The sequence below is a fragment of the Gadus macrocephalus genome, chromosome 6 (assembly GCF_031168955.1).
Source record: "Gadus macrocephalus chromosome 6, ASM3116895v1".
In the NCBI taxonomy this organism is placed as follows: domain Eukaryota; kingdom Metazoa; phylum Chordata; class Actinopteri; order Gadiformes; family Gadidae; genus Gadus; species Gadus macrocephalus.
In genome coordinates, this window is record NC_082387.1 from 15,538,676 (window position 1) to 15,552,508 (window position 13,833).

The following is a 13,833-nucleotide window of genomic DNA, read 5'->3' on the forward strand; positions in this document are numbered from 1 at the left end:
TCTCCATCCTTCCTCCTCATACTCTCTTCAGGAGAGCAGACACTGGTTAAACAGGGCAGGAGGTAGACCGCATACATATTTAATAGTAACACTCCAGGCATAATGGAGCTTTTCAATCTGGCTTCTCAGCTTCTGGGATGTCAGATCTTTTTGTATGTGTATCTTTTTCCATATGCACCATATAGTCGTAGGTAAAAAGGTAAACAATTATTAAATTATTCAATATTAATTTTATAAAGGATGTTGACATGTTTAAATTCAATCTACTAATCTTCATCAGCAAATTCTGATTCACGCTTATCATGCTTGACTCGTCAAAGTTATTTATCAACACCCCCTCCCAATAATAACTAAGAAAATATTTAGACAAAATTCTTGCTTTTAATTGTTATTCATATTCAAATAACTATATTGAAGCACGTCATTTATTATATAAAAATAACTTGACTATTGTTACAATATGCAATATATTGAGTGAAATAAATTTTACAAAATAGGTGTAAAAAAAGTCACATTCTATGGCCAAAACCAGAAACATACATTGTAATACATAAATTGTACAATTGTTCTGCATTTAAATAGCTTTAATGTAGGCCTATCCCAATTTCTGCAAGTAATTTATGTTCTCTTGAAATAATAAACCTCCTTTTCCTTACTTTTTCCCCATTGTCTTCAGATAGTATCGTTATAATAAATTATGAATTTATTGTGATGTACAAAAATGGAATTAGTTAAGAAGGATGTATGTAGTGGCATGTAGTGTAAACAGTTATTCCTCAAGTTAAAAGTCCCGTAGGTATTTGTCATGATGGCCTTCCCTTATAGATCATTTTTAATGTATATTAAAAAACATTCCTCCAACTTTCTTCTGGATGTACACCACCCTACACAGTTTGCTCTTCGTGTGATATTAACTATGTGTGTGTTTGAGATTCACTCCCCCTCAACATCTACACGTGGGACATCCAGTGGCCCATGAGCACAGACACCAAGAAGCCGAGGACCACGATGATGCTGTTGTACATGGGTCCGCTGGCGGCCCCTGTGTAATACTCCATGCCTCCAGATCCCTCCATGTCTCCAACGGGCCTGGCGCCGTAGCCACCGCCGTAGCCACGTTGACCATATCCACCTCCATATCCACCACCGTATCCTCCATAGCCCCCGCCATAGCCACCACCCATCCCCATGCCCCCATAACCGTGTCCATATCCTGGCCGGCTCAGGGCGGACCCCAGCATGGCTCCCCCGACGGCGCCTGCGGCTGCCGCCCCCGCCATCTTCCCCACGCTAGAGCCACCGCTCTGGGCAGGCATCGGCCTGTAGGCCTGGCCCCCGCCGCGGCCGAATCCCCCGCTACGACCGAAGCTGCCGCCACGGCCGAAGCCGAAGCCGCCCCCGCGCCGGGCCTCAGAGCTTGGCAGGAGACAGGCTAGGAGCAGGAGGCAGGAGGTCACCGCTAGGAGCTTTTTCTGGCCAGCCATCGTTCACTGCAACACAGAGACACAGCACACTGGTTAGATGACAGCATGGCTCAGTGGCTGGAGGTTGATCTGGGAGCAACCAGGCTGCCCCCTTTTTTACTATTTAAATGAACACAGAATGGCAGATCTCAGACAAGGCACATGCACACGGGGGCGCATCCACGCACCAGCACGCACACGTACGCACACGCACACACTAAGATGTTCCATTTGTGGTTTTAGTCCTGTGTATCTTATTATAGGCTTCTAAATAATTAGGCTTTACACAGTTTGTATTTTTAGAGGCGAACACACCAGAAGAGGCAACCAGAGCTAACTCTAATCCAGCTTGAAGACTCTTGTTGCACAAGCAGCATAATGCCATTCATCTGAACCCTCGACTGGATTACGTCCCTTTCTCACTCTCCGATGATCACTATGAAGATTAATTACTGTCCTGTTTCCAGATCTGGGGGAAACATGTCTTTGTATGCTTATAACAATGTATACAGACACAGATAAATACAAATGTAAATATAAAAAAAACAATGTACGAATGGAAAATAATTCATAAATGACTGATAAATGAGAGCATAGGTTTTGTTGCACGTTATGGTGTTATTTATATAAATGTTGCTGCCCAATATGTATATTTGTTAAATAAATCAGCTGTCTGGTGGGAGAGATGAACTATTCTATCTCACCAATCAGGTGCCTGGCAAGAGAGAAGATGACCTCTTCAATCTCACCAATCAGGTGCCTGGCAAGAGAGATGATATCTCTCTCTCACCAACCAGGTGCCTGGCAAGAGAGATGACATCTTCTCACTCTCACCAATAAGGTGCCTGGCAAGAGAGATGACGTCACATCTGTTCCCACTCTCTAAGCTGTGTCCTCCTATTAAGTGGGTTGAGCTGAACGCGTCACTCCTGAGTAATTCTTTGCCAGCTCTTAGAGATTACAGCTGTAGCAGCATCCATTCAAAGGACAAAACTCTACTCATTAGTTCAGTTATGGAAGAACACTATTAGTAGAAATGCATTAGTTCCCGTTGTAATTATATTATATAACAATTAGATAATATAATTATATCTCATTTGAGGAAGACATGAAGAAAGGTTATGCTTCCTGAAGCCAATTATAAACCAAACAATGGCACAATATGACCATAATTTTAGAGAACAATACTACATCGAAGGGAAGAAAATATAACCTGAATAATTTCATTGTTCACTGAAATACAGGATTGACAAATATAGATAAATAGGCCTACACAAATGCATAACGTTCCAATTGATTATGAATCTATCAACAACACTTCAGCTCACCTGTTGACTAGTTGATCCGAGTTGAGAAGAAAAAGAAGTTTGAAAATCCAATTCTCTATACTTCACAAGGGAAGTATAGAGTGTGTGAGCAACAGCGACTTCAAAGAGAGCCTGAGAAGAAATGTGTCACGGGCAGCCTTTTAACCAGGAGACAATCTTAATCAGGTAGAGAGGATTACTCTGTCTAAGACCTTCTGGTATGAGGAGTTGTGTAAACAATCATGCTAATAATAACAAGCTAACAAACATGGTGGACGAGACCTATGTTGATTTCTACCACAAATACATGCTTGGGTTGTATTTGCTGACACTCTCTGTTCGGAAAAGGACAAACAATCATTGTTTAGTGGCTTTGTCAAATGCCTTAATTTATTTTTTCGTTCACATTTTTCGCATGACCTCATGTGACCTACATACAACATCTCAGCATCATTACAAAACACTTAATCTCTCTTTCTCTAGAACCATCTAGATGAAAGAGGGAAAATAAAGTGTAGATGCAAACCTAATTAATGACAACTTTATTAATTTACAATCGTTGTAAAAAAACTATTCATCAGTGGCAAAAGAGATGAATGACATCAGAGATTATTTTAAACAATGAGGCATTATCAGTACAAAAAGCTAAAATGTCTCGAGATACATAAAACAAAAACGTTCTGACCAGGGTTGCTAAAATTACAACTCGACAATTACTTTTTTGTTCAATCGTAAAACAAGCAGACAAATGCTCTGTAAGTTGCTGTGTAATTGTTAACAGTAATGTAAACCAATATCGATAATAGCTTCAAAGATGTCAGAAATATTAGAAAGTTGGATGAAACAATCAAACACTGTACCTGATGATCCTCTCACACACACACACACACACACACACACACACACACACACACACACACACACACACACACACACACACACACACACACACACACACACACACACACACACACACACACACACACACACACGATGCTATCTCATGATCAATTCACATCCTTGGGACTTTTGTGTTTTTTTGCCTCATATTCTGTTAGATTGGATTCAGAGTTATGTTTAACATGCATAGGATAATAAGAACATTGAAAAGTTCAACACTGACATAACCTAACATAGCCGTAAATAATGCTTGTCCTGCACCCTAATAAGAAGTGCACAACAATATTTTAATCTTTAATTGAATGTAGAAACCTTTTTCTACTATTTGTGTGTGATCAATGATGGGAATGTCATACGATGGTAGTAACAACAATGGAAAACTTCCTCTATGACTAAGTCTAAATGACAACATAGGATTGGCTGGCTGGACCAAACCTGCAGGCCATTTTTTCTTCTGTGTAACTGTTACATCAATTTTGGTAAACTCTTATTTAGATTTCCTTGTCCATTTCTGTTATGACCCGTTGGACCGAATGTGGGACCACTTGCCTTAATGGAAGATTTCAAAATATTTCCATAGAAAAAGCAATTGAGTGTTTATATCGTAGTCACTGAATCTGTGCTTTGACAAACCCAGCTAATAGGCACTTCACAAAGACCATCGATTGTGCTTTGAAGAAAAACATTTGTGCTCACTAAATGTGTGCTTAGGGAGTGTTAATGAGTGACATCATGTTTTGGATGGGTTTGGACCGCTAATGTACTTAAAACTGGAGATCACCGGGGCGACTTTTAAGTAAACAAATTCTTGATACCTGCAACTCATAATTTCTAAGAGAAACAGAGAGGAAAGAGAGATACAGAGAGAGAGAGAGAGAGAGTGCAGAAAGTTCATCAAATGCTTAATTTGTGCTGCTATTAAAAGAGCAGGGGGGGTTACTTTCCTTTTGGTCATCGGTGGACGGGGTTATTGCTCTAAAAGGTGGTTGCGGTAAACGGCCAAACAATTTCAGTCCATATCTTCTAGTGGCGGTGGCCAGCATGGCGAGGATTGGAGAGCTGCTCATGTTGGAACGGTGAGTGCTTGGAGTGATGAGCTCAACGAAGCGTGCGGAACGCTCGAGACGATGACAACCGTTGCTAGTGGCTTTGGGACTCTGAGGAAAAGGGTAAGAGAGTGAATGCCTGGAATGCTTGTTGCTTTTGTGTCGTCTTGTCCAACAGCGTGTTCTCAGTCCTGGCTGAACTTTAACCCCTGCGGCTGTGCAGAGAAACAGCAACGCAGTGATGACCCGCTGTCCGGAGTCATATGCAGGCGGTTGGTTCCGGAAGACAGCGCAGTTGCTTCTCAATGACGCAGCGCAGGAAGTTATACCTGCAGATACAGGACGATGGGGCACAGAGGGAAACAACACATTATTCAGGTGCTGTTCTCCTCTGCCGGGAGTCACCATCAACGGTCTATATTTTAAACCTGCACATTGTCACTTCTTTCCAAGCCATCACTTGTTCGACATAATGAAAACCAACATAATCTTTATTGTCCTCATCATCATAATTATTTGTATTATCAACAACAACATCAATAATAGTAGGGATAAGTTGTGTTGGCAAGGCATTGTTGCATCTTGCATGATGAAGCACAAACCAAGGCTTGTCTTTTGAGAAAAACCCACATTAACCAGGTAGTGAATGAGACTGTACCTTCTTCTCAGCTTCTGCACCTCACGGTCCTCCTCCTCCTTCAACTTGGTGACGAAACTCTGCAGCACGGGCATCTCAAACTTGATATACTGTGCCACCTGGTGGACAGACGAGGAATTACCACCACATTGCATACATAACCCTGTGTACAATGTCGACATTGTGAAACACAATTGACAGCGTTTAAAACTTTTGAACTTGTGAGACACAGGCTGTGGGGAAGACTTGCATAACCGACGTAAAGTCTGCGGGAGTAATTTTCCTGAACAAATACAGTGCAGAAATAGCCCTGGCATATTATGAAACAACAGCCCCATATCGATTGTACCTATTTTTAAAACCCTGCTGGCTTTATATTCATTGGGTGAGTCAAATTAGGAGCGGGACAATGATAGTCGCGTGGAACATTTGGAGGTCACGTCACGATTGTTTTGGCAGTGCCGTATTACACCCGATTGTCACGTTGACTTTTTGGACCGGTAAAACGAGATCATGTGCGGATCAGATGTCCTTGTCTCGGCCCCTCTCAAGAGGCTGGGCCTCGGCCTTACGTCATAGGTGACCTCCTCTCCCAGGTCCGGCTCCATGAGGAAGACCCGGCACACCTGCTCACAGGGACCCTGCATCACTCTCAGCACCAGCGGGTAGTCGGTGCGCTTCAGCTTCATTCGCTCTGGAGAAACAACACACACACACACACACACACACACACACACACACACACACACACACACACACACACACACACACACACACACACACACACACACACACACACACACACACACACACACACACACACCTGAATACTAATGCTATTTACTATTTAGTTATTTAGCCATTAGACACTATCCGTCATTCTCTCATCCGACACTAAGTTCAGCCATTATCCATCATACAGTGAGTATTTATTTAGGTGCAGGTCATAAAGGTGCAGCTAGGGGCCAGGCCTCTTACTCAAGGGTGCCTTCAGGTAGACTGCACATTGGCATTGGGGTCCGAACCTAGAACCTACCGACTAGGTTCTGGTTAATGTACACCATAACCGGTAAATTATCCTTGCCCTAACAGACACAGAGTTACCCGCTTCTTACCTATTGAGCACAAGCTATTTAGCTTTTTCTACACCATACTTGAAATCCCAATGTTCTAACAAGATCAAACAAACGCAAGACCACATACACACACACACACAAACACAAAACAGACGTCCATCTACAGGGCCGTACCTCCGCTGGTGTGCACCAGGTACAGGGCGAAGTCATCGGGGCTGTTTTCGATCTTAAACTTGTTGAGGAGAACGCGCAGAACCTGCGGCGTGGACATGCAGCTGTTGATGCGCACATTAGTCACCGAGCCGTAGGCCGGGGTGAACACAGCCGTCTGGGGGAGGGGGTGGAGAGGCTCCGTTTAGTGTGATGTCTTTGGTGTGTTTCAACTGGTGCAGCTTTTGTGATTGCATTTGTCAAGTCGGGTCAATCCATGTCAAGCCCTTTATCCCTTGGACAGTCGAGAAACCTTGCGTAGGTTAGGTTCGTCTTTGGTTGGGTTCTTCATTGACCTTGTGTGGGTTAGGGTTTCTACTAAGGCGATGTGGCCTTTGTAGAAACCCTAACCCACACATGCTCAATGAAAATTTGAAGGCCAGATAATAACAGAGGAGAAGAGGACCAGGGGTGACTATGACTGCAGCAGGTGCCGAAATAGGCCGACATTATAATGCAGTGTCAAAGTGTTACCTTATGGTTGTAGAAATGACCGTTGATGGAGAAGCGATGGCGCCGTATCCTCCTCTGGTCACTAGGTGACCGTTTCTGGCCCCGCCTCAGAATCCCAGCGTCACTCTTTGTCCTCATGAGCTGGGCGGAGCAGTCGTCATCGTCCTCATCCTCTGTCCAATGAGAAGGCACGACTCACCCTGTTACACAACTACGCCGTTACACAACTACGCCGTTACACAACTACGCCGTTACACAACTACGCCGTTACACAACTACGCCGTTAAACAACTACGCCGTTACACAACTACGCCGTTACACAACTGAGAGTTGCCCTGAACAAATGTCACCACTCGGATGCACACTGAAATCAACTTCAAGCTATTTTTAACTCGGTTATAATAACACATGATCCATTTGCTTTTAAAACTCTAGCTTTTTTTAGCGCTTTTATCCACTAGAAAATGAAAGCCTGATCAAGCCGTCCACTTGATGTGGGCATGAAAGCATAAGATTGTCAACTAAGGAGCCACACAGGCCTGCCATTCTATTCTATTAATATTTATAATTTATTCAGTTGTCAAGAGCACACAGCGTTCTTCAGATCTTCAACCCAACAGACCTTCGGCCGTATCGTCGGGGACAGCGAGGCCCGCCGGAGGGCTATCCGGGGCGGTGACCTCCACGGTGGGCAGGGGCTGCTGAGGGCTCTGCTGACCCTCGGTGGTGCTGGGGGGGCTGGGAACACACGGTTACACAGAGTGAGGGGCACGTTCAATTTATCTGGGATAGGAGCTAGGAGGGACAGGAGGAATGGCAATGTTAATATTAGAGAGGGAGATTTGAAAAAACGTTGATGTATGCAACGCTTTGTAGAGAAAAAATTTATGTATGTATGTATGTATGTATGTATGTATGTATGTATGTATGTATGTATGTATGTATGTATGTATGTATGTATGTATGTATGTATGTATGCATGCATGCATGCATGCATGCATGCATGCATGCATGCATGCATGTATGTATGTATGTATGTATGTATGTATGTATGTATGTATGTATGTATGTATGTATGTATGCAGGTATACATGTATGCATGTATGTATGTATGTATGTATGTATGTATCTCTAAAACATGAAAAGGTCTTTGCTCCATTATTGCCTTATTATTGTTATATTTGCCTTTGTATCCACTTACCCACCATCAAAAACCTTTGGTAAACGACGTACCAAAATGGAATGACCCATGGGTGAAATACTGATTTATAGCATTGATATACAATACGTGTTATTGTGAAAGGATGAGAGTAGATAATATGAGGACTTAAACAAACAAACAAATCAATATAGATACAGCTTTAAAAGATTTTTGTTTTTTTTAAGAAATCGCCATAGACTGAAGACTTAAAATGCTAGTTGCCGAAGTCTGTCATGGCAGCAGGCCATAAAACGCATCAGGTTCCTCTATCGACAATGTCTAGCCTAAAGTCGGCTAATCTAATTAACTTGGATATATGCGTACGTTTTGGCGACCATAAGATGCAGTTGCGCTGTTCCCTTTTTCTTTCAATGCATCTTGTGTGTGTGTGTGTGTGTGTGCGCGTGCGTGCGTGCGTGCGTGCGTGCGTGCGTGCGTGCGTGCGTGCGTGCGTGCGTGCGTGCGTGCGTGCGTGCGTGCGCGTGTGCGCGTGTGTGTGTGTGTGTGGAGGGTGGGGGGGGGGGGGGAGCGAGAGGGGAGAGAGGGGGGCTCACCCTTGATCGTCCAGGGCGCAGCCCGAGTGCCAGGATGTGGAGGAAGGGGGGGGCCGGATCCTCTCGTGGTCGTCCTGCATCTGCAGCCTGATGGGCCGGCGGAGGCCCCAGGAGATGTTGAGCAGCCCCTCCACTATCAGCTCCCCCTCTTCCTGCAGGACACACAGGGCCAGGATCAATAGGAGTGAGGTTCATTCACTCATTCATACTGACACACTGATTCATAGTGACTGACTCACAGACACACAGACACACAGACACACTGACACACAGACACACACACACTCAGGATTAATACGTATGTTACTGGATTTCTAAAATATGAAATCTGAATCAGTCTCAATCTCTGACAGTAACACACACACACACACACTAACTAACACACACATTCATGTTGTTTTTACAAATAAAATACTTTGACGACTCTAATACTGGTTTGAAGATCTTCTAAAAGCCACACACAAACACACACCCACACACACAAACACACAGTAGGCTGAACATATGTGAAGATCAAAGATACATCCACACACCCACACACGCCACATACTTCTCTATGCCGGAGCTGCAGATTCTGCCCTTCATAGTAGAGGTTGTACGTCTTCAGATGTGAGAGAACGGTTGCCCTGGTGACAAAGATTTTCAGTCAGTGAACCAACCCAGGCATAATATTTCTACTGCTATTTCCCCACCACTAAATCTGCACCCATATTTTCAGCAAGTTGACTAACTCCAGATGGAATTAGCACATTATTAAGCTTTATTATGTCGTAATACTTAGCTCAAATGTGCATCAATTGCGCAGACTAAATTGGGTTGCATAATACAAGGCATCCACATCCTGCTGTAAGCATATTCGTCCGGTTTACATTGAGTACCTTGTATGTGAGGTACGTTTTATATAACGACTGCATCTTATACTGCAAACGACACATCTTTCACCAAGTATCTCTACATCTGATATTTGGATTTTGTATAGTAATATTATGACCCTTTCACTGCTCAATGTATAAGTATAGTAAAACTGTATGTGATGAACATGATTCATTATAGACACGTATGCATGCATTATTCTGAATCCAACATTATCCAAATAAGTGTGACTATTAATGATGTTGCTTGTTGCCAGGTGTTGTCTAAAGCCCCGGGGTAATCCGGTTGCAGGGGAGGTGTGTGGACAGTCCTTACTTGCTTATAAATTTGTTTTCTCCAATCTGAACTCCATCCTGTACATCTTCCATTTTGAGTCAGCATGGGAAGCCCTAGGAAACCAACCAGAAACAGAGAGAGAGAGAGTGGGAGTGGGAGAGAATGTATAGAGGGAGAGAGGAGAGAGAAAGAATGTATCGAGAGAGAGAGAATGTATAGAGAGAGAGAAGAGAACAAGAAGAGATAGAAAGAGAGATAGAGAACTGAGATTAACCTCATGACACTTCATGACAGTCAGCTGGTTAACATAGAATCACAGTGGAGCTATGTGAGCAAGTGCCCAGGATAGGAGAAGTAACAGAAAAGCACATTCACAGATTAAAGCCTCCTCTGTCACTCTTCTGTGTGACTGTTGAACCAGCTCTGAATGTCTTTTCACTCTTTAACCAATCACAAAAGTGCTCTGTGTGCTCAGCATGGACAGCTGCTCCCCACCTTTCCTTCCTCAAGCATAAACTTTTCTGCGGTCATTTATGCAGACAACACCCCCACCCCCACGCACACCACAATCACATTCATAGACACACACAACTCTTTCAAATGTGCATCAACACTTGCCATATGCCATTGAATGTGTATGTGTATGTGTCCGCGCACACATGCATGCATGTGTGCGCGGATGTGTGTGTGTCTTTCTTTACGAATACGCAGACGGGGAGCAGGAAGGAAGCTTCTAGAAGGAACAGGTGCAGAACACATGCCCCATCAGGTCAAATCCTTTCTGCTGCTTAAACATCCATCTTTATCTGGAGCATTTGACATCACACACACACACACACACACACACACACACACACACACACACACACACACACACACACACACACACACACACTAACTAACTAACTAACTAACTGCGCTTTTATAGAGCACAATTGTTGTGTTGTAGAAGACATAAGTGTGTTTAAACGATGACCATCGTCGTAGAGAACGCTCCGATGACACAGAACAACACTTTTGTATCCAAAGAAGGAAAAAGGGAGATGGAAACGTCTTCCCACCTCTCCCCGCCGCCAAGCTTAATCCCAGATCAACTCCCGGGCCTACCCTTGCAAACGCACAGCTCCCCCGGTCCCTGTCTCTGGGGTAGGAAGGGTGAGAGGGGCCACAACAGCGGACGGAGGCGGGACCAAAAATAAGAGAGTCAAGAAGGAAGTGCTCCCCTTCCGTTAATCACTTCCTCCTTCACTGAGTCAGTGACACAGGATACGTCGGGCTCGCCCCTACGAAGGCCGAAACTTCCTCAATTCAAATGGCATAGATGGATGGTCTTAGTCCAACCCACACACACACACACACACACACACACACACACACACACACACACACACACACACACACACACACACACACACACACACACACACACACACACACACACACACACACACACACACACACACACACACACACACAGAGATTAGGAACGCCTGCTTGCCTTTCTTTGCCTATTTATAACCTAATTACGGTGTAATTATCCAGGATCAAGTTGATCAAGATTCAGTCCTGTACTTTAGCAGTGTAAACAGTGGTCTGCCTCTAAAGCAAGGACAGGAAAGGTCTGAAACCAGGGTGATGTGGCAGTCCTTGAATATAGAACACTTCTGAGGAGATATACCGGTTGAACTCAGAGATCAGCAGCGCAAATGACTTGTGTTGTTCGTACCAGATCAAATATTAATCTCCAATAAGCTTGGCACCCCGTGGAACCCAATCAATATTTCAGCAACATATATTAGGCCCCGTCATCCTGTCTGACGCTCAGGCACTGACCTACACAAAGCAGAGCCTTCAGAGCCATGGCCCGGTTAATGGTAGGGAGACTCAGAGCCATGGCCCGGTTAATGGCAGGGAGACTCAGAGTCATGAGTTGAGCCAGACGTCCTTAGCTAGCCTGTGGCCTGCACTCAGAACAAATGTTGGAGTTGTCTAATGTGGAACAAGTTTTGCTCAGATGTTTCTTCATTCTGCTGTATCCTAAACGGAAAATTAAAGGAACTTTATCCTTGATAAAATATTAAGAATAACCTCATGTTTACTGTGACAATATGACTGCACCAATAACCATGGTTCTTAACTGAACGCGCCCATATTTGGCAATGGCTGTGGCCTTATAGCAATCCAAGAAATACAAAAGCTCTGCTGGATGGAGATATTCCTTGTAGTTGTTTTCAGTATCCAGGCCTTCTTTGTATAAACCTTGGGGTTTTAAATCATGACCACTGCACTATTATCATAATCATCAATATTGGTGTTATTAGTAATCTCAGGAATGTGTGTGTGTGTGTGTGTGTGTGTGTGTGTGTGTGTGTGTGTGTGTGTGTGTGTGTGTGTGTGTGTGTGTGTGTGTGTGTGTGTGTGAGAGAGTGACAGATATACAGAAATTAGGGGGTTGTTTTAGGACCATGCTTGTCTAGACTTTAACAGTGTCAATCTGTCAGGGAGCTCTGTCAGGTTCAACTGTATTTGACCTCAAATACAGCATCATTGCTCGATAAGGTAATACCATTAACAAAAGCTATTGCTTGTACAATATGAATTCTTTCACGACTTAGTAGTGGAAAGTATGACGCTCAGCTTGGCAGTAGCCTAGACTCCTCCTGTACTTAACAGAGTACCACATTACAAAACACAACCCCAGCAGCCTGCCTGTTTTATGTGCACTAGGAACGATGGTAAGCATTTATGTTGTGCGACCTCTTCAGATTTCGTGTCTACGTTTTCCCCCACAAATCTCTTTTATCAGCTGTGCAATTGACCAAAGTACCCTGTAAGCGACCACGAGGCGTGCAACGACTACATCAAGACAATATGTCAGCAACTATAATGGTTTGGCAATGGTTATTACAGCATCCCTTTTCTTTTGCTATAAAAGACTCAGCGTATCTACAAATCCATCCGCGATCCGACGACACCCTCTGCCCCACCGTTTCCTGTAATCCAGTTAAATTGATCTCGACAAGTAGCGAGACATCAACGCATAATAAGATCAAGCCGAATCCTCGTGATCTGTGGGGCTACTTACAATTCCGCTTGTGTCTCTGAGGGGTCCACTGATTCCCGACCAGTTTCAAGATGTTCCCTCTACACCGGAGAGCGGCGACTGATTTACGTCGGACCAAATCGCTGGCCCGTTATCCGTACTCCTTTTGAACTCATCGCCTATCGCATCGGCCACATCGACGGGTGCGCTCAAGGGAACGGGTGCTTCCTACGAGGTGGAGCAGAAGTAACCCATCTGTTCTAAACCTTTTGGCGTCTGACTCGGTAACCAATCAGCGTAGGACCTGACGCCCCTTTGTCCGCCGTGACAGCGTCGTAGAGATGAATAACTGGGAAACAATGAACGCCCCAACTGCACATGCATAATAAAACACTAACCCTACTCTATATGCGCTCTTTAAGGAATCCCTTTATATCTCTGACTCAATGACTGGGCAGCCAGGCGGACGGCACTAAAATGCTGCAGTTATCGTCTGGCAGCAGTAAGTTAAAAGTTGAACTCAATAACTATTATTCATTGATACGTTTTAGATAGCTAGATAGATAGATGGACAGATATCACTGCAAAAAGATATTTTGGAAAATAAGACCAATTATGACATACAATTAATCTATTGGGAACTACAGAGTCCAACTCAAGAGTGTGAGATTGTATAGGCCTAAACATTATAATTGGTCAATCTGATCCAGAACACGTTTGATAGTAATACAGTAGCCTAATATTAAATATTACAATTATTGAAAGTCTGTATTCGAATGAAATTCGAATATATT

The 13,833-nt window shown here is 43.8% G+C and overlaps 2 protein-coding genes across 2 annotated transcripts; both read right to left on the bottom strand.

The window, feature by feature from the left end:
- Positions 1-361: 361 nt before the first annotated feature.
- Positions 362-2,950, bottom strand: sprn2 (shadow of prion protein 2). Its single transcript, XM_060054474.1, has 2 exons — positions 2,792-2,950; positions 362-1,490 (listed from the first exon to the last, which is right to left on the bottom strand). Exon 2 carries the CDS (start codon positions 1,482-1,484, stop codon positions 951-953), a length of 534 nt encoding a protein of 177 aa, XP_059910457.1. The 5' UTR covers positions 1,485-1,490; positions 2,792-2,950; the 3' UTR covers positions 362-950.
- A 177-nt stretch (positions 2,951-3,127) lies between these two features.
- rassf2b (Ras association domain family member 2b) lies at positions 3,128-13,329 on the bottom strand. The gene is made up of 10 exons (XM_060054461.1): positions 13,082-13,329; positions 10,036-10,109; positions 9,398-9,473; positions 8,848-8,999; positions 7,715-7,830; positions 7,114-7,265; positions 6,604-6,757; positions 5,926-6,047; positions 5,375-5,472; positions 3,128-5,045 (listed from the first exon to the last, which is right to left on the bottom strand). Exons 2-10 carry the CDS (start codon positions 10,086-10,088, stop codon positions 4,976-4,978), a joined length of 993 nt encoding a protein of 330 aa, XP_059910444.1. The 5' UTR covers positions 10,089-10,109; positions 13,082-13,329; the 3' UTR covers positions 3,128-4,975.
- Positions 13,330-13,833: the final 504 nt, after the last annotated feature.